Genomic DNA, 22,817 nt, shown 5'->3' with positions numbered 1-22,817 from the left:
GCTTTGGGAAGAACGTGGCTTTGGTGGCCGTTCCCTCATTTGCACCTGCTAATGTCTCCGTGAGTTCCGTAACCCTTTTTTTCCAGCCGTAGATTCCTCACCTGTAAAGTGGAGAATGACAAAATTGCGGTACACGATTAGAGAAGACAAATATTGGCAAAGCATTCACGATGGGGCCGAGGGAGTGAGAACGGCTAGCGCCCCCCCCCCCCCCCCACTCAGTTCTGTGGTTTTGGTTGATGCTCACAGGTTTCGAAGTGAAAGACCATGTTCAGAAGCAAGAGACCCCCAACAGCCTGCCGGCTCCTCCCCAGATGCCTTTGCCGGAGATCCCTCAGCCGTGGCTGGTGAGTGAAGGGTCCCCCGGGGCAGCAGCAGAGCCCCCGGGCCCCGGGCGACTCAGGGCCCCGGGCAGGTGATAACGGCTTGGGTCTGGGTCTGGGGGAAAGGAGGCCTCGTCTTGCTAGAGGCTCTCCTTCGAGTGGTTTGTAGGGCTGCCAGCGGGAGGCTGTTCACTTAGCTTCCCTTGGGAGGCTGGTGTTTCCTTAACAAGGGCTGGAGCTCCAGGTCCGTGGAAATCTGTTCTTAGGTCAGATTTTTTTTTAATTTTTAATTAAAATCACAGGCTTTAGCAGGCACAACAGTGGCAGCAGAGTCTAGGGACCTGACCGTCTGGGTGAGTTCTGGAGTTGAATACCTTAGTCTGACACTTTAATATTCATTGTTATGCTTCTTCCGGGGCAAAAAAATACATCCACATCCCAGGAATGTGTGTTTGATTGGATTGGACTGGATTGGATTGGATGCATCCAGAATTTGTTTTGGCAGTCTTTTGCCACGTTTGCCGTCTTGGGGTGCTCTCACATGCACCTTCTCACAGGCCATTTAGCTCTTCCTGCCTTGCTGCGTTCTCGTGTGCTCAACGTAGGAACGTTGGACATGCTGTCAGGACCAGAGCAAACTTCGTTACTCAACGGTTTTCTTTTTAATGTTTGCTTTCAGCAGGGACACGTCACCATCTCACCCTCAGGACAAGGGCTGTGGGAGAGCAGGGCCTGTCTCCGCCTGGGTCCCCGCGTCGTGGCCCGTGTCCACTCGACGCCCATCAGTTAGTATTTTAGAGGGGACCGAGGACGTTAGCACCCGTCGGCTCCCTCCTGCGTATCACACACCTCACTCGGTATTTTTCCACTTATGATTTCATGTAATCCTCACGGCTTGACCTTAGAGAACCCCTACAGCACCTGACCATGTGACTGGGACGCACACCCATTTCCAGACCAGGAAATTTAGGTCAGTGAATATATGTGATTGGTTCAACACCACACGAGAGTCAGCAAAGGCAAAAATTGTAGCAGGTTCTTTGGATTCAAATCCAGTCTTTTCTCAACGCTACTGTTTTGGGGTGTGGCCGCACAGCCGAGGCAGGCATGGCTCCCGGAGCAGAGAATGTGGTGTCCGGAACCGGAAGCCCGATAGGGTAACCGTGAGCTCGTCCCGAAATGGTAGATCTCCGGTGCTTAGAGAAGGTGCCTGGCAGGTGCCAAGCCCCACCCAAGGGCCTGCCGCTCCTGGAGAGAGCTGTACTTCCCAGACTTCACGGCCCCGAATCCCCGGGGATCCTGTGAAAACGAACCCTCTCGTCCACTAGGTCCGCATGGGGCCTTCGGTGCTGCGTTTTCAACAAGATCACAGAAGAGAACTGGGGGGAAAGCCCCAGAAGTAAATAAAAGTCACCCACTTTCCTTCTTCCTGGGAGAGGCGCCTTCTTCCTCCGCCCTTGCCGTCCGGGCGGGGGGGCCACAGGCCTCAGGTCCGAATCCCGATGTGCTGTAAGTGGCTCGTGTGCACGGGGTTACAGCAGTAAAGTCAGTTTCATCAATTTCTGCGGCCACTAGGAAAGTTCACGTCACACGCGGGCTCTCGTGTGTAGCTTGCCTGCTTGTCACTTTACACACTTAGCCTTTTTGCGGTCGAGAGTGTATGGAACATATGATTTTTATGCACCGTGTTTTATCATTTTAGCATGGCGTGTTTCTCCCTCTTTACAAATTTCTTTTTTAATGACTCGCTTCCTTTTTAAAACTCATCCCGTTTGCTGTAGAAACTGTGACTTGTCACCTGTTTTTAGATGTAACGCGGAACCGTAGGCCAGAAGCGTTGGTCCTCACACACGTTGTTTGTCTGAAAGAGCAGAACAGGGTGGAGGTCAGCGGTTCATTCCTTTCTGGGGCTTATCTTCTGGCTCACGTGCACTTTCCTGGTCTGAGCCCATGGCCCTCCCTACACCGTGGCCTGTATTTCATCGCTGCTGTTCAGATCGGAGAGTGGGAGGCTTCTGTGAATGTCGTGGACTCTTCGGCTGCCACGTAAAGTGCCACATACCTGGTCTGGACTGAGACCCGTGTCTCAGTCTGAGACCCAAGAGCTGGTCCAGACCAGACAGATTGCCGCTTTCCGTGTCAGTTGCAGACAAAGCCTGCTCATTGAATAGCCAGCGTTTTCTACCATTTTGGCCACCAAATAGTCAACCCGTTCCCCTGGGTTTTTTCTCTGATGGAGTTTGCTATTCATTCACTCGTTTGTGCTCTCTCTCTTTCTCTCTCTCGCTCCTGTTTCTCGCTGTGCCAGCTTATGCTCTGTCCCTGCCTTTGGCTGCAGTGCTGCAGACTGTCCTGGCCTAAGGTGCACGAGGAGCCCTCCTATTGGTGGTAGGGGGGTAATCAAAAATGTTGGTTGGGGCGCCTGGGGTCTCGGTTGGTTGAGCGTCTGACTCTTGGTTTGGGCTCAGGTCGTGTTCTCATGGTTTGTGCAACCCACCTCACCTTGGGCTCTGCGCTGACAGCAGATCCCTGCTTGGGATTCTCTCCCCACCTCTCTCTGCCCCTCCCCTGCTGTTGCTCGTGCTCTCTCTCTCTCTCTCTCATAATAAACATTTTTATTTTTTTAATGTTTTTTCTAAATTTATTTTTGAGGGAGGGAGGGAGGGAGGGAGAGAGACAGAGTGTGAGCGGGGAAGGGGCAGAGACAGAGGGAGACACAGAATCCAAAGCAGCTCCAGTCTCTGAGCTGTCAGCACGGAGCCTGACCGGGTCTTGAACTCCCAAACTGTGAGATCATGACCTGAGCTGAAGTCACACATTTAACCAACTGAGCCACGCAAGCACCCCTAAATCTATTAAATTTAAACGAATAGTTTTTTTTTTTTAATTTTTTTTTCAACGTTTATTTATTTTTGGGACAGAGAGAGACAGAGCATGAATGGGGGAGGGGCAGAGAGAGAGGGAGACACAGAATCGGAAACAGGCTCCAGGCTCTGACCTGTCAGCACAGAGCCCGACGTGGGGCTCGAACTCACAGACCGCGAGATTGTGACCTGGCTGAAGTCGGACGCATAACCGACTGCGCCACCCAGGCGCCCCCTAAACGAATAGTTTTTGAGTAGGAGTCTGACCCATGGACAATTTCTCCCTACTGATACCTAGAACATGGGTATCTGGGGTTTTCCCGCAGCCTCTAAGCCAGGATGTTCCTTGCTACGATTCTCCTGGGATTGTGATGTGGGGCCAGGGGCTATGCCCTGCATTCTTCTAGTCTTTTCTGCGTCATCTCTACCTGTGGCAGTTAGTGATTTCCGGTTTTTGTTTCCTTAAAGTGGAGCAAAATGTAGACACTTGTGAGCTGGCCTGAGTTTGGAGCCTGTGCAGCTTCAAGTGCTGTGCTGTTCTTTCCCAGTCGACACGCCCTCCCTTGATTGAATGGTTTTCTTTTCTTCCTTTGTAGTTTGTCGTGACCAAACCTTTCTTTTCCTCCCTCCCTCCTTCTTCCTTCCTTTCTTTCTTTCTTTCTTTCTTTCTTTCTTTCTTTCTTTCTTTCTTTCTTTCTTTCTTTCATTTTTTCTTCCTTCCTTCCTTCCTTCCTTCCTCTGTATAAGTAATCTCTATACCCAGTGTAGAGCTCGAACTCACGACCCTGAGGTCAAGAGGTGTACACTCCACTGACTGAGCCGGCCAGGTGCCCCCTGACTGAAGCTTTCTAAAGAGCATCAGCTCACAGAGGCATCACCTCGCCTTTTGCGCTCACCGTTTCAGTGGCTTATTTGTGCAATAGGCAATCACGTTGACATCGGTAACCGCTGTAAGGAGTGTAAGTGCTTAAGGAACGAGGCTGACTCTTGGTGCACGTATATCTCCTTGGAGGGGACCCTTCGCAGGGGGCAGCCTGGAGAGGAGCCTGTCGACCGTGAATGTCGAGCACTTTCCGGACACCCGTCAGGGCGCTTTCCAGAGGGAGTGAAGAAAGCCTGTCACGTCGGCAAGTCAGGGGAGCAGAGGTGGGTTAGGATGGCCCCACTGTCTTTTCCTGATGGTGCTTTGGTGAATTCATCATCCAGTAAGGAAGCCGGTCTGTCATTCAGTGGATTCAGTCTGCCCCTGGCGAGCTGGCTTTTGGCCGGTCGGCCATTTGCTGGTGGCAGGCTGACTTTCAGCAGAACTAGCAGGTGCTGGGGCAGAGGTGGAGAGGACAGGCAGCCGCTGGGCCACGGCCTACGGCTCCCCAAGGAAGGCGGGGTGGCCTGGAGCTTGGCACGCGGCTCCGTGTGCTGGGGAGCGACTTGGCCAGGGGCCTGCCCGCGAGGCTGCCACGCTGCAGGGGTTCGTCCCGAGGCGCCCGTGGGGGTTCCCGTCTATGCCGCCCATGAAAGGCTGAAGAATGTGTCGTAGGGCAAGATATGTGATACTCCGGCCACGTCCTCTTCTCCATCTGAACAACTGTTAGAGATGAGTTATCTTTGACCTAAAAAGGTCAGCGGTCCCTTTCAGTGCCCAGCAGGGCTTTATGCAACTACCACCGACTGACTGTCGCCTGTCATTCCATCTCCCCAGGGGACCGTGAGGGTCTATTGAACAGCAGCAGCTCCTTTCCACACTCTTCTAAGGAAGCGAAGTCTGCACTTTGTGGAGACGGTTTGTTTCTGTGCTTCTTTGTGTGCCGCGTGCCGCGCAGAAGAGGCCGATGGTGTCTCAGGGTCGGGGAGCGCGTCCCTAAGTCTTGTTAGCATTGACGATGCGCCCATGCACCGAGGGAACATCTGAGTGTGCCTGCTCCGTCCTGGGAGGAAATGTGGTGGCAGCCGAGGGCGTCCCGTGTGACCTGGGGTCCTTCAGTGTGGCCATCAGGCTTCAGAAGTGCTCGCAACAGTGTGGACGCTCGGAACTTCTCCCAAGGCCTCGAAATAGCGAGCGTGGGGCGATTGGTCGCACCCCCTTGCTCTCCGACGGAGACTAGAATGGGCCGAACGAATGGTTTGTTTGATAAAAGCCTTCTGGGAAGAGCTGTGCTTTTCCACAGAGGTCCGTGTGGTTTCGCACCACAGTGTGCAGCTGTCACGCCGATGTGCTCCACGTGTGGCCGGGGCACAGACCGCTTGTGACGGTGGACACGTCCACGCGGACACGGCTGCCGGCTGGCACCTGTGCTCACGGGGCCGTTTCGTGGGGGGCCGGGTGCCGTCGGCGGGTGACTCCTTCCTCCCCCTCGTCGCGGAACGGCGCTGAGCCCAAACCCGGGGACTCTCAGGTCTTCACGGCTGAGCGAGGAGAGCTGTCATCGGTGTGCTGCCCAGTCGAGGCATTTAGAAATGTTTTCATTCGGTAATTCATTGGCCGAGCGCCACACGGTGTTTGGATGGGGTGTGAGAGAGCCACTGAGTTCTTTGATATTTTAGGGCCAGAGTTCATAAATGGTGATTGCTTATTATGTCAGCGGATAATAATGAAGACCTTCTGGAGCGGTGTTAACATATTCATGACCTAAGCTCCACCATTTTAACCATCGTTAGGTGTCCAGTTCGGTGCGTCAAGTGCATTCACAGTGTTGGGGAGCCCCCCCCCCCCCCGCCCTGCCACCCTCTGTCCCCGGAACTTGTCCCTCCTCCCCAGCCGAAACTCTGTCCCCAGGAAGCCAGCCCTCCCTCCCCCCGGCACCCACCGCTCTGCTTTCCGGCTCTGTGGAACTGTCAAGTGTGGTCCCAGCGTCCCCTCCGCCTCTGCACCCGTGCTTCCCGAAGCACTTTCACGGCAACTTTGTCCGACAGATGAGATTACGAGGCTCCTTGAGGTTCTCTGACAAAGTTAAGTACTTTTCCAGTTGCACAGTTGAGACCAAAGCCCAAGACTTAAAACAAGAAAACCATTTATTTCCTGGTGAAATCAGATGTGATCCTCTTGGTGAACACGAATCATTTGTTCTTCTTCTTCTCCCCCCCGTGTCTTCCTGAGGAGTTCAGTCTCCTGTGTAATTCCCGTGGCATCTTTTAAAAATTTAACGTGTGGCCGCACTCCAGATACGTATCCTGTTTATACCCCGACGGACCGTTTGGCCTTCCCTGCGGATGCCTTCCCGCTGGTGGAGGAGGGGGAAGAGGACACGGCCCCGCGGGGCTTCCACTCTTTGCCACGCGTGAACGAAGCCACAGGAAACTGAACAGTGTGTGAATATGGTCCCACTGTTGACGCACGTGCTAAGCGGAATGCGAATCTGCAGGGTGTGACCTGGGCGAAAACCTGCGTTTTGCCAGGAAGAGTACTTACTCAAAATGCTTGCTGTTAGGGCCGAACCCCTTTGGCTGCTTAGACTGTAAAATTCTCTTACCATCGATGGTCACTCCACGCCAGTCCTCAGGCTCGCTGAGCAGCGCGGACACCTTTGCCACGAAGCCGTGCCGCCCGAAGGAGGTTTGCGCTCGCGCGTGGCTGCCCTGCCGTGCTTCCCAAACGCTGTGTCAGCTAGAAAAGGCTCTTGCTGGTATGTAACAGACCTCGACCCTGAACTCTGACGTTCTTATTTCACGTTATGTTACTCTTGATGGATTTTAGTCACACCAACCAGAAAAACAATCTGGATGCCCAACGTATGTATTCAAGTCAGAAAGTGATTCCAGGGGCCCATGGGGGGCTCAGTTAGTTACGTGTCTGACTCTTGATTCTAGCTTAGGTCAGAGCCTTCTTGGGATTCTCTCTCTCTCTCTCTCTCTCTCTCTCTCTCTCTCTCTTTCTACTCCCCCCCCCACCCCACTGCCAAACAAACTTAAAACAAAAAAGTGATTTCAGACTCTTGGCTAGAATCAGGGCTCTTAGGTTATTGTTTCTGCCGCAGAGGCCCAAGAGATGGGTTGGGGCAGCAGGGAAGGTGGTGGGGAGCAGCGTGACAGACAGGGAGCCCCGAAGGGTGCTGGGCAGGTGGAATGGCTGCCTTTGTGAGGAGACGATGGGAATGACCCTGGACCCAGCGCCTCAGCGGGCTGGTAGGCTCCTTCCTGTGGCGGCCATGGCAGCAGGTGCAGTGGGATAAGGTCGAGGCACGGAAGTGTATTGCGTTCTGGTCCCCGGCCTCCAGCTCAGCCCCGGGCCTCTCCAGCCGGCCTCCAGCTCCTCCACCAGTGAGCTCCGCGTGTGTGTGACCTCCGTGTGGGGGCCTACCCCCTCCTGGCCTCAGTTTCCTCATTAAGTAAAATCATCATCAAAATACCAGCATCTCAGTGTTAATTTCTGAACCAGAGAAAACACATATAAAGTATCCAGAACAACGTCTGGCGTGCGGTAGGCCAGCAGTAAATGGCAGGTACCATTGTTTGATTGCTGAAAGGGTCATAATAATGATGATAATTACACTTCTACTATACAGTTATATAAACATGATATTTATTATTATCAGCGGGAAAATAGGTCCCTGAAGGCTTCTCCTTAAATTAGCAAAGGCAGATGCTAATGGGCTTTTCCTTCCAGAAAGAGAGGAATTGGATTATGGCCGATGCGGAGAGCCAAGCAAGCCTGTAGATTGGATTTCTGTCCAGCCGTAGGTGGGGGTTCCTCTAGAAAGACATGGACGCCTAGGAGGAGAAGCTTACCTTAAGGCAGGAGAGCGTTCCTAAGCTACGGAGTAACTTTCTCTGAAGTATTAATTCGAGGGAGAAATGTTTCCGTGGATCTGACGATGTCTAGTGACTGGTGTGGTGCCGGTCCGTTCGTGTCTGGGGCGCGGCCAAGCAATCAGGGGTCAGTCGTCCCTCCAGGAGGACGGTCTCTCGCGTGTCTCCCCAAGTCTCTGCAGAGGCTGTGGGGGTGGTTTGTGGGGCCAGCGCAGGAGACGCGGGGCGCGGGGGCAGGACAGCGGCCAGGCTCCGTGTGCAGACTGGCTGTCTCCTGTATCGAGGGCAACGTGCACGGTCCAGGGTGGCGCCACGCTGGCGATTGGTGTCGCCGTTAGAAGGTGCACCTCAGAGCCCGCCCTGGCCAGAGACTAGTGTCATTACCACATAATGAGGCCCCAAGCTCAACTCTCCCGGGACTCCTCTCCAGACCGGTCAAGCTGGTGTTATGGCCTGCTGACCTGCAGCTTTACAGGAACGCCTGAATGAGCCTGAGAGCTGGGGTGGACGTCACAGGCGCCCTCGTCTACAAGTGAGGACAGCGGGGCCCAGAGCTGCCGGGAGGTGACGCGGCCCCAGGACGGCGCTGGCCCCACACGCGGTCCGTGCCAACGAATTGGCCTTCGTCCTCTTTGTGCTAGACTCCTGTTTCCTTCCCCTTGCCTTCTCTGGTTTTCCATGAGCCCTTTTGGAAATCTGCCTTCTGTGTTTTGTACTTAGAAAAATTCCTGTTTGTTTGTTTGTTTGTTTGTTTGTTTGTTTTTCACTTTGAGTGTGAGTGGGGGAGAGGCGGGGGGGGGGGGGGGAAGGGAGAGAGAATCCCAAGCAAGCTCTGCACTGTTAGCACAGAGCCTGACCAGGGCCTTGATCTCACAAACCGTGAGATCGTGACCTGAGCCAAAATCAAGAGTCTGACACTTAACCCACTGAGCCACCCTCTAAAAATTCCTGGTAATGGTGATTTCAGTGAACTCTTACTATTGGAAAGGCTCAGAAAGAAGCTTCTCCTCTGAAAGCAACGATACTAACAGCTCGGGTCCCTCTGTTTAGCCTTTCCCACACTTGCTGTTACTTAGCAAGCCGTGGTTTCTCTGACTGAAACCCAGAATTTCCAGGATAAGGAGTATTTGGGAGTGGAGTGTAGGCCCTTTGGGGAGAGAGAGGGTGTACCCCCGTAAGAATGATTTTTTTGAGGGGTATTTCTTCGAAGCCAAGGTAGCTTAATTTTTTACTGATTTTAGAAATGGTAAAATATTACGTGGACGAGCCAAGCTACACAGATATGCAAATGCTTGTTAACACGTTGGTGAATGACCTCCCGTCTGTGTATGTGTGTAAGCCTAAACACACACATTTTCCACGAAGGGCTCCGGCGTGCCGGCTTTCTCCCACCGAACAGAGTCCAGGGAAGGTTTGCCAAGAAAGTGACCGTAGCAGGTGCGTGCTGACCTTTCTGACGTCTGCACGTGAGTGGGTCGGCACACCTAAGCGTTCTTCTCTTGGTGAACTTTGAGATTGTTTTTAGATTTTGCTAACTAAACTTTTATTGAACATCTTTACACATTTTTGCTCTCATGACTGGTGGCCCTCTCGCCATGCGTTTCCAGAAGTGGAGTTATGGGGCGGGGGGTGGGGGGGAAACGCCTGCGTGGCTCAGTCTGTTGAGTGTCTGACTTCTGCTCAGGACACGATCTCACAGTTTATGAGTTCGAACCCTGCGTCGGGCTCTGTGCTGACAGCTCGGAGCCTGGAGCCTGTTTGGGATTCTGTGTCTCCCTGTCTCTCTACCCCTCCCCCGCTCATGCGCGTGCTCTCTCTCTCTCTCTCTCTCTCTCTCTCTCTGTCAAAAATAAAACATTAAAAAAAATTAACAGAAACAAGACGTGGAGTTATGGGACCTGAGGGCACACCTGCTGAGAAGCTGTGCCAAACCCGCGACCAGCAGCAGCGGCTGCGAGTCAGTTGCGGGAGCCCGTCAGCTGGGAGGGGAGCCCCTCACCCTGTGCGGCTTAGCGTAGCTTGTGGCTGTGGGAACGGGGTCTGTGCTCCTTCTAAACGTCTGTTTGAGTCAGTTGTTCGTAACGCTCTCCCAGGCCATGAATAATTGGCCTGTTCCAACTTCCAAGAGGAAGTTGAAACCCTCTGTGTTTCATGAATAAAGACACACAGTGAGGCAGGCAGCTCTTTTCCACGAGTAACAAGCAGGGATTTTAACCCGGGCACGGGCTCCTGTTCAGACCTCGCCTGGGGCAGAGCATGGTGTAGCGGGTTCCGTTTTAAGCACTGCCTTTTCGGGAGGATAGGAAGGAGCTGGGTGCCGTCCAGCGGACGACCACAGAATGACGACAGTCGGGAAGGCAGCCCGGTGGGAGGCGTGCGAGGAGACGGGGGTTGTGTAGTCCGGGGCGCAGGCCCGGGGCGGAGGGCAGATAACGGGCCTCAAGCAGATGGAGGAAAATTGTGAAAATTACCCTTCATCTGGCGAGAGGAAGGAGTGGGTTGGATGCACGGTGGGGGATTAGTCATTCACAAAGGACTTCTTGGATCCGGTGCTGAGTTGCACTTTCCATGGTGGAGTCTCACGTTCTAGAGAGTTAGTACAAACCCTTACGATTTCTTCGAAACGTGTTGTGCTTGGACTCTTAACTTGGTGGATCGTCCGTCTGGGCCACTGTTCTGTTCCATTCTCAGTGACGTCTTTCTAATGTGCTGGATGTAGGTCGTGTGAACCAGTCACAAGAGGGAGAGAGAGGATGTGAATACAAAAAGGTCTTCAGTGGACAGGCCTGGTGTCGGAAAAAGCCCAGCTCGATTTCAGGGAGGCCGTTTAGACCCCCGGCCTCACGCTCCGTGTCTGGGATGCGTGAGTTAAGGTAACGTCTGCCGCGGAGGCCTCCGGAGGCGGCTGACTGAGCCACCCGTGGCCGATGCACAGGCGCCCAGCACGGCTCCGGGCGGGTAGCAGGTTTTGGCAAACGCTGGCTTTCCTTGCCCTCCCCTCCCCGCCGTCTGCCGGCGTGAGGACCAGCGAGTGAGGGAAGCGGCAAACTCCCGGGTGTCCGTGCGGAGCGAGGTGAGGACGTGCTCCTCCTCGGGCACGTGCGAGGGAAGAAGGCGGCCTCAGTCCCCGCCGGCTCTCGCGTGTTCGGAAGGTATGGCCTCAGAACCAGGGTGCCTCAGCCCCAGAGTCTGACCAGAAACTGCGGCGGGATTGGTTTCCGCCACAAGCAGACTCCTTCTCGACAGAAGTTTCTCTCAGAGAGCAGCTCGTAGGCGACTTTCTTTTATAATTCTTTAAAAGCGTCCCTGGCCGCGGGAGGGGCGTGGTGGGAGTGTGGGCCGGCCACGTTCGTCTGTCCAGCCACTGCCTACCTACTGCCTCGCGGCGGATCTGGACGGTTCCTGCGCCCCGGAGCCCTGGCGACGCAGGAGGGTCAGTGCTGTGGGGGACGGGGGAGGGGAGCCCCCCTCTCGGCTCTGGGGAGGGTCCGAGAGAGGGCTGCGAGTCTGCCCCTGCCCCGGAAGCAGGCTGTGCTGGGGTGCGAACGGCCGCTGGCCGCTGGCGACCTGGCGTGGACCCGGTGGGGTGCGGCCAGGGCCGGGCCGGGGTGGACGTGGCAGGGAAGCAATAGGGACCCCGGCAGGGCCTGAACTCAGAACCCCTTTGTGGGACGGGGTTCTTTTTTACCACGGACTTCTCAAGGAAAGGGGGGAGTGCTGGGCAGCACCTGCTAGTGCACACTACAGAATTTTCTAGCGACAGTTCTGATCTCTGGTGTCTCCGCTTCTTCTCCTCAGCCACCCGACGGCGGGCCGCCACCGCTCCCGACGTCTTCTCTCCCGGAAGCTTATTACGAGGAGGCCGTGCCCCTGAGCCCTGGGAAGGCTCCTGAATACATCACGTCAAGTGAGTGTCGGGGCTGCCCGGCCCGTGCCGGCCGCCTCGTCTGCGGGGCGGGGAGAGCGCGGCTCGCTCTCTGGGGAGGAAGGGGAGGAGGGGCCTACAGAGCGACGGGGAGCGTGGAGCGGAGTCACTCTGGACCCCGAAGGTAAGTGCCGGAAGGGCTGTGAAGCCTGCAGTGCCTCTCTGGCCCCTTGGGTAACTCACTGTCCGCTTCCTCTGACCCGTGCTGAAGCCTTGTCGCCGTGGAGTCCTAGGTCTCGATGGAGCGTGTCCCCTTTGGTCACAGGCAGTGTCTTCCGTGGTGGCGTGTGTTTGCGGCTTCCCCCCGCGTGCCGTGATGGGCGGAGCCGCAGCTGGAAAAGCCTGGGTACAGAACCCGTGGGCGTCCCAGTCACAGGCCTTTCTTCCCGCCTGTTTCTTCTTCCTTTCATATAGGTTTTTCTAGAAAATTCTTGCCTAGGCTGGAGCCGTCCTGGCGAGGCTCTGGTCTGGCGCCTGCCTGGTAGCTCTCGGAAGTACCTCTGTTGGGTCCCAGCCCCCACCTTCACACGGAGCACCTTTCTCTAAGCACCTCTGGACTTTGGTGCCGGATCACCGGCTTCATCTCTCCCCCGATCCCGTCAGGCAGGGAGCTGTCGTCCCCGAGCGAAGTGCGGGAACGGCATCCGGGTCCCTGTGGACAAGAGAGCCGTGCTTTTCTTAGACACACGAGACGGGAAGTCAGGCGGGTTTGCGCATTTTGGTCTCGGGGCTTCCGGCACGTTAATATTCGCGGCACACGGTCCTCCTTCCATCTGTCTTCTCACGGAAATGCACGCCTTCTCCCGGGGCCGTCTTCTCGTCCCCCGAGGTCTCTGCCTTGCGGCACTTCGCGGTCTCTGACCTCCCTGTCCCCTGGCAGCAGGCAGGCGGAGGTGCTGCCACCGTCTCCCTGGATCGTTCCAGGAGGGCCTCCTCCCGTGGTACGTCTTCTGCATGAGAACCCAGCGAGCGGGACCGCCGGCCCTTTGAGAGCAGGGCGCCAGTTTGCTCGGCTTCCGGAACAGGTGCACGCTGAGGGAGAAGGGGACGGTTCTGCGATGGAGGTCAGGCCCTATCGGGCTTTGAGGTCTCTAAGTCAAGTGTTCTAATGTTTCTTTTATGTAAAAACTACTCATGGAAAATGCGTTCGAGTAATTTCTGAGTGTCCACCATCTCAGAAATCAGGGGCCTACTCAGAAAACATGGAAACAGAAACGGCCTGGTGGATTCAGGACTTCACTGGAGTCCTTTGCTTTGTCACTGCACTGAGCACAGGGAAACGGGTTTTTCGACAGGGGTTGCCCAGCAGTTGGAACAGTCTGGCTCTAGCTTTCTCCTACCTTCCCTCTCCCCCACCCTCAACACACTTTCTGGGCCAGAACCTGGTAGTCATTTTGTTTGACGTCGGGGGGCCTGTCTGAGGAGCCCCCCTTCAGCGAGGTGTCCTGGCCTGTTCCTCGGAGAAGCCATCCCACACTTGCTGGCAGTGGGCAGCTTTTGTTGAGCTCGCTCAGGAAGCAAGACCAGCGGGACGCACGCTCGGGGCGCGAATCAGCGGGGCTGATGTGCGTGGCTCCCTCGGTCTGATGTCTGCGGCTGCACAGCTGGCGGTGAGGACCTCCCCCCGCTCCCGAGAAACCGGGCAGCGGGCTGGCTTCCAGATGGTTCCTTAGGGACTCGGCAACGGCTTGTCGAACCCTGGGTCAGGTGTGGGTCTAGCGGAGAAGCAGGCTGTCAAGAGTGTCATGGAATGAAGGGTCTGTGAAGGGAACGAGGCTTAGGCAGCCGTGGAAACGGCCAGAAAGGCCCGTGGAGCAGGGCTGGTGGTTGGGAAGAAACGCTGAGGATCCGGAGGAAGGGGGAGGGCAGACGGGGACGTGCCTCCGCAGAGCTGCACGCGCCTGGCCGGGCCTCCGACGACGAGGGACATGACGACGAGGGACAGGACCTGCACGAGCTGCCCGGGCTCTGGGCCCAGCGAGGGCCAGCCAGCGACTTGTGTGCGCACTGGAGCAGCGCCCGGCCCCCGCGCCAGCCTGCGGAGAGTGCTGGCGGCCGCTCCCCTCCGGCCTTCCGGACTGCTCGCAGACCTCTCTTGTGGCCAGAGCCAGCCGAGAAAGGGACTCTGGGCAACGTCACTGCAGCCTTGCTCGGTTGATGTGGTGTAAAGCTACCGCCGTTTGTCCGGCGTCTGTCTGGCACCCAGGCACACGCTCTGAACCGCGTTGGGTTTCCAGGTAGGGACAGTGCAGGGTCACGGTGCAGGGTCATGGGACCCAACTGTCGCCCGTATCACTGAAAGCTCCCCGGCCTTCCACCCCAGAGGAGGCAAAGTCCCTTGCTCTTCTTGCGGGGTCTTTCTCCCCTTTGGGAGCCCATAACCTGAAGGTTGTGATGCACAACCACCTGCCATTAGAGTTTCTGCCGTGAGATCGTAGGGAGTGGGGGAGACACACGCAGACAGCAGAGTCAGGATGAGTAGCCTCGTGTGTAACTAGTCCCGTCCTCATTTCTACAACTGGTCAGTGGTCATGGCTCGTTTTTGTAACTTCCTTCCTGTTCCCATTGGCTTCGGCAAGCACCTTGGCCAATCACCCGGTAAGATGACTCACCTTTCCTTCCCGAAAGGTCTGTGCTGCACTGGGTGGTTCACTTACAGGGAGCGGGAGTACCGGGGCCACCCTAGAGACCTGCGCGCCCCGCCCCCCTCGCCCTGGTGTGGCCGTGACTAGTCACCCCAGCCACTGGAATAACCCCCCCTGTTGTCTCCACTTTTGGGTTAACGGAGCAGTCACTGTGTCCTTTGGAGGGGACGTTCTGCCCTTCGAAACTAAGACCTGTGGGCTGCAGAGCCAAAATTGTCAGGGAAGGGAGGCAGAAATGTCCGTGATCGCTAGGGGTAACAGAGATAGGAGTCACTACCGTGTTCAGCCCTAGATTCCCAGACCCGTGAGCCCTGGCTCTGGGGGAAACTGAGGCGCAGCACACCCTGCCAGAAGGCATTCTCGAAGATGGCACCCCCAGTCTCCAGGGGTGGCCAGTCAAGCTGGTCCTAGAACTGGGTATTCAAAGGGTATTCCGCTGGCCTGTTGGGTCACCCGCTTCAGGGGACGGGGACACAGCACGGCCAGGGGGTCTCACGAGCACAGACCCATAGCGCGGGCTGCCTCTGCTGTAACAGAGTTCTCTGGTCACAAGCAACGTCGCGGGATGCCGTGCTGGTGAACGGGGCGTTCTGCAAGACCTTGGATGGGGCTGTAGGCAGGAGCATCGTGGTGGGGAGAGCAGATTGTCTTGAGTGATCTCTTCCAGTGAGAATGCATCGCTGCCCCTTCCGTGGAGGACGTGGTCCAGTTCCAGGTGGGCCGGCTGGGGCCGCGGGGCACAGGGTCATGTGCGGGCAGGGCCCTCCGGGAATCAGACTGCCGAGCGGAGGTCCATCCCCGGACCACGGCCACTTGTGCGTGAATGCATCTGGACGGGCAGCCTGGGGAAAGAGGCTGGCCGACGCTCGTGTAATGGGCCGTGTCATGTCCCCGGTCGCGAGGCCCCTCCGCGGAGGCTTTGCCGAGAGCTCTCCCGGTACGTCAGTCTTCACCTTCCCAGCGTATCTGGGAGGCCCGTCCGCACCCCTCTGCAGACCTCCTTGCTGCCAGTTCGTCTCTAGTCTTGACCACGCAGCCAAGCCGTAGGCCATGCCGAGGGGTCCCTGTTGGGAGAAGGAGCCCGTGTGGCAGGAACAGGACCACGTGCATCTGAACTACTAGCTTCTACCTGTTATGTACAGCTTCTGGGCCTGGAGGAGCCCGATGGACGCAGACCGCTGGGATGTGAGGGTCGGGTTCTCCGCGGTGGGTCAGGTGACACGGAGCCCGTGTTGGGCAGCTGGGGCGCCCGTGACCAAGCATTTAGACGCCACTAGGGTGTCAGTGAGCCAAAAGCAGTTTCTCCAAGGTAAACTAAGTGTTTCCAGAGGTTGGTGTCGCCGTGCCCTGAAATCCTAAAGGGTCTGTGCCGAGCTTCACCTCTAGGGGCCTGCCCTCCATCAGGCTTCTGCTAGCTTCTAGAACAGGGTGTGATCCGAGACACAGAGCCACGGTGACGACCTCACACAGTCACGGCAGCTGTAGAAGTCCACGAAAGCCGCTGCCTGCGCATCTGGTGGCTCGGAAGTCTGGAAGAGCAGCCGGCTGGAGGTGGCGGGGCCCAGGGCCTCGCCGAAATCCACGAAGACAAGTCCATCTGCCTGTGAGTCCCTCCACACTCGGCAACACGGGCGACGCAGAAGATGCCGGTGCTCTTGGCCGTGGCGCAGGACCGAGGGGATCCGAGCTGCCCCGGGAGGGGGCCCTGCAGCAGGGCGGGCGACACTTCCGGGACCGGGGGCCGAGCCCGGCAGCGCCTGGCACCCTCCGGTGACCTCGACCTTCCTTCAGGGTGGAGCTGCCGCCGTTCCTTCTGCCTTCCGGTCTGCGTCTGGTGGCGGCCCGTGGTGCTGGCCCTCACCCCGGCCACACAGGCCAGGAAGGCTGGAAGCCGGGTCCAGCCTGGCTGAGTTGGCGGCAGTCGCCGCGGATCTTGTTGGGGCTTTGGGTTCAGATCCACATTTCATCTTGTTTTTGGTTCCCGGTCGCCTGCGCCCCTTGTCCTCTCGCTCCCCAAGGGCAGTTGGTTGAAATGTTCTGATTTCTGGGCTATGGAGATATGTGTACGTTACGCATTTTAACGTTTTTGGTTGAAAGTGATCGACTGTCGGAATGTTCTTTGGTTCCATCACAACTGCCCACGGGACTAGTCTGGCCTGAGGACTGTTTCCTAACCAGTGACATCAGGCACACACACAGATCCACACAGGTCTCTGGCTGGCTCTTTGGGCTGCCTCCTTGCTCTATAAGGAGCGTAGACGTCTACACGGGATGCCAGAACATGCCGGGGGTTGGGGGCTTCTAATCAGCACCCTCTCGGACTTTGCCGAAAGGAAACCCTCCATCCATCTCCGAAACACCCGTTCCGCTTACCTCAAGGTCTGAAGGCCGGTGGTGATTCTTTCTCCTCCTCCCCCGTCCCGGGTCCTTCTTAACTTTTCACAAAGTCCTCATTGTTTCCTAATATATTCCAAACCCCAGCCCCAGACAGTGAGCTCCTTGAAGTCCTGCTGGAGCCACCGGGGGGTGCAGGGAATGAGGAGGTAATGAGACGTCCTGCTCTCCGTTGGGGAGGCGTCGGAGAGACTTCTCAGAGATTGACTTTCCTTTAGGCTCAGACTGTGGTCAGTACCCCTGACTGCTCTGTGTTTCCTGCTAAGTTGGCTGCCAGTCTCCTAAAAAGGAATGTGTCGATTCTCTCTCAGAAGCGGGGGGTGGGGGGAGTGGGCAGTGAACCTGCTGTCTTTCTCCGCTGGGCACCTCAGCCCTCCCCAGGACAGAGAGGGCCACCAGGGGCCCTGTTGGCCATCCTCCTCCGGGGGGGGGGGGGGGGAGACGTTCCAGGACCCCCGTGGATGCCTGAAGCTGCAGACAACCCCGTATGTGCTGTGTTTCCTCCTATACACATACTTGTGATAAAGTTTAATTGGTGAATCAGGCAGCAGGAGATTGACAACAATGCAACCAGTGTAACAACCGATGTAATAAAAGTTGTGTGAATGTGGTCTCTCTCTCTCTCTCTCTCTCTCTCTCTCTCTCTCTCTCTGTCTCAACGTCTTACTGTCCTGCCCTCGCCCTTCTTCTTGCGATGATGTGAGATGGCAAGTGCTCATGTGCAGAGATGAAGGAGGCAGGTGACGTGGGCGCGTGATGCAGCGTGAGGCTGCTGCTGACCTTCTGACCACACGTCAGGAGGAGAATCACCTGCTTCTGGATCATACCGACCGCGGCAAACTGAAACCACAGAAAGTGAGACCACGGCTCAGGGGGGACCGTGTACTGAGGTGCGCCCGTCTCAGGGGCGGGGGCCTGGTCTTCCATGGCTGTACCCGTGGAAGCACGGCTGGCCTGGGACACCGTGGGGGTGGGGGCACGGGCCCTGCGCACAGTGGAGAATCCGTGCGTAACTTCTGACTCTGCGAAATCTTCGCTGCCAGCCTGCTGTTGGCTTGGAAACCTTACCGTGAGCACAAATAGTCCATCAACTCACGTTTCGTTTGTCATATGTATCATGTAGTGTATTCTCACCACGTAAACTAGAGACACGAAAATGTTATTAAGAAAAGCATAAGGAAGAGAAAATACATCTTCAGGACTGTCCTGTGTTTTTTGAAAACAATCTGCTTCTAGGTGGACCGGTGCAGTTCAAACTGTGTTCAGGGGTCAACTGTATAAATAAGAAAAGTAGTATCTGATGCATCGTGAGCCTTTGGTAAATACTTGTTGCATGAATGAAATCAAAGGTCTTTCTCCCACTTGTAAGCATTCATTACTGCTGTTGCTCGTTCGTTTGCTAAGTGTTTAGTGGATTCGCTATTCCAGGAAATGAGCTAAGCACTGAGGGATTCCTGGTCCTTCAAACTATGGTGGGCATAACCTTTGGGAAGGAAAAATCTGATTTTGTGCATCGCCCCTCCGGGACCTCCGTGCGCACTGGGTCTCTCCGAGTCTGGCGGCCCTCCGCTTACCTTCGGTGTCGTGCCTTGCCACTCCCCGCCACGTGAGCTCTGCTCTAGCCACGCTGACCTTTTAAAACCCTTTTACTGTAAAACATTGTACGTTTACCGAAAAGCACTCGAAATATGCATATGGACTTACTGACTTACGATCCAGGATATCTGTGGAAGCGCCACCAGGTCACGAGGAGAACGCGTCAGCCCCAGAAGCTCCCGTGTGCCCCTTCCTCATCCCAGCCCCTCCCCACAAGTGTAACCACTAACGTGGCCTCTGTGGCAAGCATGTAGGTGCTACTGGAAAACAAGAGGCTCCGCTCTGATGTTTTCGGTGCTTTTGCTCCGCGTTCCTCCTCGACTCCTGTGTGTGGTTGGCACCGACGCATAAAAGGTCTGGATCGAGTTTCACCTTTGGTGTCCCCTGCCCCCCGTGTGCCGAGCCCCCCCCCCCCCCCCCCCGCCCCGGCCTGTCTCCCACGGCCTGCCCCGCTCTACCTGGCACGCATGAGTCACTCCAGCACAGGCCGGACAGCTTCCCCTGCGGCGGAAACGCTCCCCGTCTGGGCTCTGGCACCACGTCCGCTTTGCCACCGTGAGTGCTGAGCTCTGGAGATGTGGCTAGTGCCACGGAGGAACTGACACCTGATTTTCTTTGACTTGACTTAGACCTGAATTTAAGTAGCTGGTGCGACTCCCGCATTAAACGGGGCGGTGGTGTGGGTGCGCGTGCGCGTGGGGAGGACGTTTCCTCGGGGAGGACAGCCCGACCGCCAGGGGAAGGCTGTATGTCCGCGCAGAGGCAGGAATGGGCCGTTCTCTCATTCTCTGTCTGCAGCAGTTCGGGCCGGGCCCTTCTCAGGCCTGGAACCACCCTCTGCCTGGTCCTCTGGGCAGGTCCTCATCGGCAGGACGCAGGTGCCTCTGGGCCGCCGGCCTCTGCCCCCCGACCGCACCCATTCTCAGCGCTGCCCCCACAGGCTCTTGCTGGACACCCTTCCCTGACCGCGTCATCGTGATTGAAAACCCAGCCGAACAGCTGTCCCCGCCCGTAGTACTGATTCTCCGCGATGACATTCGAGCGCGGGCATGAGCGCTGAGTGCAGGTTGTGACCCAGTTCCCGGCGAGCCAAGAGGCGGATTCTGCCGAGCGGAAGGTCTGCGGCTGCCATCGCTCCAGAACCGCGCGGCCGGCCACGTCCGCCGTAGTTCGTCCACCCGAGTCACGCGTCGTGTAGATGTCCATCCGTCTCTCGGACGTGTCCTGAGAAGGGAAGGTGTTCCGGATGTGTCTGGGGGTGCGGGAGAGTGCAGAGGCGAAGCCGACGCCGTGTCAAGGAGCCTGTCGTCCGGCTGGGCTGAGGCTGAGAAGACGGACGGTCCCTCGCACTCGGACTCTGCACCAGCCGTTCGTCCGAGGGCTTTGCAGGTGTAACGGGCTCATCCAGCAGTCTGCCCTTCTGCAGACCCTGGTTCCTTGCCCTGGGCCAGGTACGTTGTCCTGTGCTGGGGCCATCGCATCCTGCAGGGCGGTCTCCCTGCCCTGGGGGGCTTGCAGCCTGACGCAGGGTGTCGACAAACAGCAGGACAGCACGGTGGAGGCTGTGGAAGCAGACACGAGGGGCGTGTCGCCCAGCGCCTCAGCCCGGGCTGCCAGAGCGAGACGCCGCAGACTGGGTGGCCCGACACCAGACGCTTGTCTGCTCACCGTGCCGGCGGCCGGATGCCCGAGAGCAGGGTGCCGGCCCGGTCAGGTCATGGCAAGGGCCTCGTCCTGGCTCACGGACCGCCGCCGTCTCCGAGTGTCCTCGCGTGGCGGACAGAGAGCAAGACCCCGCGCCTGCTCTCCCCAGAGAGACACCAGTCCTACCGAATTAGGACCCCCCTCACATAACCTCGCTTAAGCATAATTACCTCCCAGAAGTCCTGTCTCCAGATAGAGTCTCGCTGGGGCGAGAGCTTCCGCATGTGAATTAGGGAGGACCGGCTTTGGCGATTCACGGAGGGCATCGTGGAGGAGGTGCCCGTAAATTAAATCGTGAAAGGCGAGAACGTTCATTCAGGCGAAGGGAAATGGAGTGGGACACACGGGAAGTGAGGCGGAAGCGCCACAGGAGCGAGGGAGGATGTGCTGCGTTCGGGAGACTGGACGCCCTCTGATACGAAGCGTTACTGCCTTGCGGCATATGAGAAGGACGGGCGCACGTGTGTCCGGAGGCCCCGAGGGGGACTCGAGGAGAGGGCCGGCCTTGGCTTGGATCTGGAACGTCAGCAGCGAGGGCGTGGCGATGCGCACGGGGCGACGCTGGAGACCCCAGAGAACCTTGACCTGGTGTTGCGGTAGGGGAGGGCCGCGCTCTGCGGCTGGTGGTTCACGCTGCTGAACCGGGGGCCCGCTCGCCAGGCAGCGGCGGGGCCAAGACCCGACGCCGCGGGGTCTGCAGGCGGCCGATCCCTCGCTGGACAGTCTAGGGCTGCTTCTCACCGGTGAAGGATTCTAAGGCCCTTCAGTTGAAAACTTTTCCTTCGCTTCCACCGGCTGTCTTGTTGATTTCCACACACACCCCCCCCCCCCCCCCCCCCCCCCCCCCCCCCAGTTTTTACTAACTGCCCTTTCTTTGTGTGGTGCACGGAACCCAGAGCCCCTTCCTCGTTTACTGGCTCGGCGCAGGTGCTCTGGAACCCAGAGCAGCGGTAGCTTCCAGATAAGGCTTTTGCAGGCAGGCGCTTTACCTTTACCGCTTTCCCCCCTTTGGCAGATTACGACTCGGACGCGATGAGTAGCTCCTACGAGTCGTATGACGAGGAGGAGGAGGACGGAAAGGGCAAGAAGACGCGGCACCAGTGGCCGTCCGAGGAGGCCTCCATGGACCTGGTGAAGGACGCCAAGATCTGTGCCTTCTTGCTGAGGAAGAAGCGCTTCGGGCAGTGGAGCAAGCTCCTCTGTGTCATCAAGGACACCAAGCTGCTGGTAACGCATCGCGCACGGCTCGTGCTGGCCAGGCTCGGCGGGATTGGGCGGCGGTCTGACTCGATGGGATCGGTCCCCGGGTGGCGCTGACGTCCGCTGGGGGGAAGTGGCCGTGGGGCGGCGGGTGCGCTCACCGCGGTCGGGCGCCGGGCAGTAAGTGCGGGCCGTGGGCTCCGAGCCTTGCGTGCCTTCGGTTCCACTTCCTGCCCCCACCGGTGGGCAGAGTCCCTCCCGCCCCGGGCCACTAACGTCTGTGGCGTGTGCCCATGGAAACGCACGGGCTTTAACTTGCCAGACGGCGCAAGATGGATTTTCTCGTTTGTCGTGAGTCAGTGAATTCCTCAAAGCCAGGTCATCGAGTGGGGCGGGCGAGCCAGCCACGGTTTGCGGGGAGAGTGCCCAGGAAAGGAAATTCTTTTGGAAGACGAAAGGCAGATTCTTTTCTTGTTGTTTAATCTGAGGGGCTGAAGAGGAAGATAGGCTAAGAAACAGGGAAGCCGGGGACAGGGACACGCGGGCCGCCCGCTGCCGTGTCCTTCCCACAGGGGCCCCCTGAGGAAGCCAGAGCCCTTGAGAGCGCGTGTCACTCCCCCTGCTCCTTCCGTCCTTCCAGCTTTCGTAGAAAACGTGGTTGATCATCGGAACTGTGAATTGTAGAGTGTATTTTCGCATTTGCTTTTTCCTTCTCATTAACCTTGGAGAAAAGGTTCTCCCCAAATTCTACCGTTAAAACAGAACACAGGAGGATTTATGATTCTGTGTGTCACCCTTGAGTGGAGCGGGTAACCCCGTTCTTTACAGTTTCTTCTGTGAATCATGGGAATGCTTACTGGATGCTCAGGGCGTTGTATATTTTTAAGTTAATGGTTAAAAACAATTTTTTTAAACACTGAGAATACATATTTTTTCCACATGTGTGGCCTGAATTTCTCCCAAATTTAGAATATGCCAAAAATGATGCCATGCGGGAATTTTAAAGTACAGAATGAAAAAAAAAAAACAGATTTAAAAGATTAATATGGTCCTTATTTACAATCTGACATAATGGCTGCAAGATGTGGCCGTGTTATGTAAATGCTTCAACAACGTGCAGTGGACTCATGTGAAAGAGGGGTTTTGAACCAGGAGCAGGAAGCAGGTGGCTGTGTGGTGGTCTCAGCAGTCAGGGAGCAGGGCCCTCGGTGCCCCACAGCCCCCCTACCCCTCCCGACCGTCCTCCTCTTCCACACCCTCCCCTCCCCTCTCGTTTCTTGCAAATGAGAGGATGCCCAGGATGAAAACACCTACCATTTAGATTCGTTGTAAAACATTTCAGAAGAAACTAACGGAAAAACCATGTGAAAACACTTTCTTTGACAAAATGCAGATTCAAAGTTAATTATTACTAGGATGAACC

At 56.9% G+C, this 22,817-nt stretch overlaps 1 protein-coding gene across 9 annotated transcripts in view; it reads left to right on the top strand.

The window, feature by feature from the left end:
* The window catches only part of AFAP1 (actin filament associated protein 1), a 149,555-nt gene that overhangs the window by 64,030 nt on the left and 62,708 nt on the right, over positions 1 to 22,817 (top strand). For all 9 annotated transcript variants that reach the window (XM_043573051.1, XM_043573049.1, XM_043573048.1 and 6 more), the window contains 3 exons: positions 250 to 347; positions 11,729 to 11,837; positions 21,210 to 21,421. In XM_043573051.1, coding sequence (XP_043428986.1) covers positions 250 to 347; positions 11,729 to 11,837; positions 21,210 to 21,421 — 419 coding nt within the window. The remainder of the gene's footprint in view (positions 1 to 249; positions 348 to 11,728; positions 11,838 to 21,209; positions 21,422 to 22,817) is intronic.

This window comes from Prionailurus bengalensis, chromosome B1 (assembly GCF_016509475.1).
Source record: "Prionailurus bengalensis isolate Pbe53 chromosome B1, Fcat_Pben_1.1_paternal_pri, whole genome shotgun sequence".
NCBI classification, from domain to species: Eukaryota; Metazoa; Chordata; class Mammalia; order Carnivora; family Felidae; genus Prionailurus; species Prionailurus bengalensis.
This window is presented reverse-complemented; position numbering and strand designations above follow the sequence as displayed.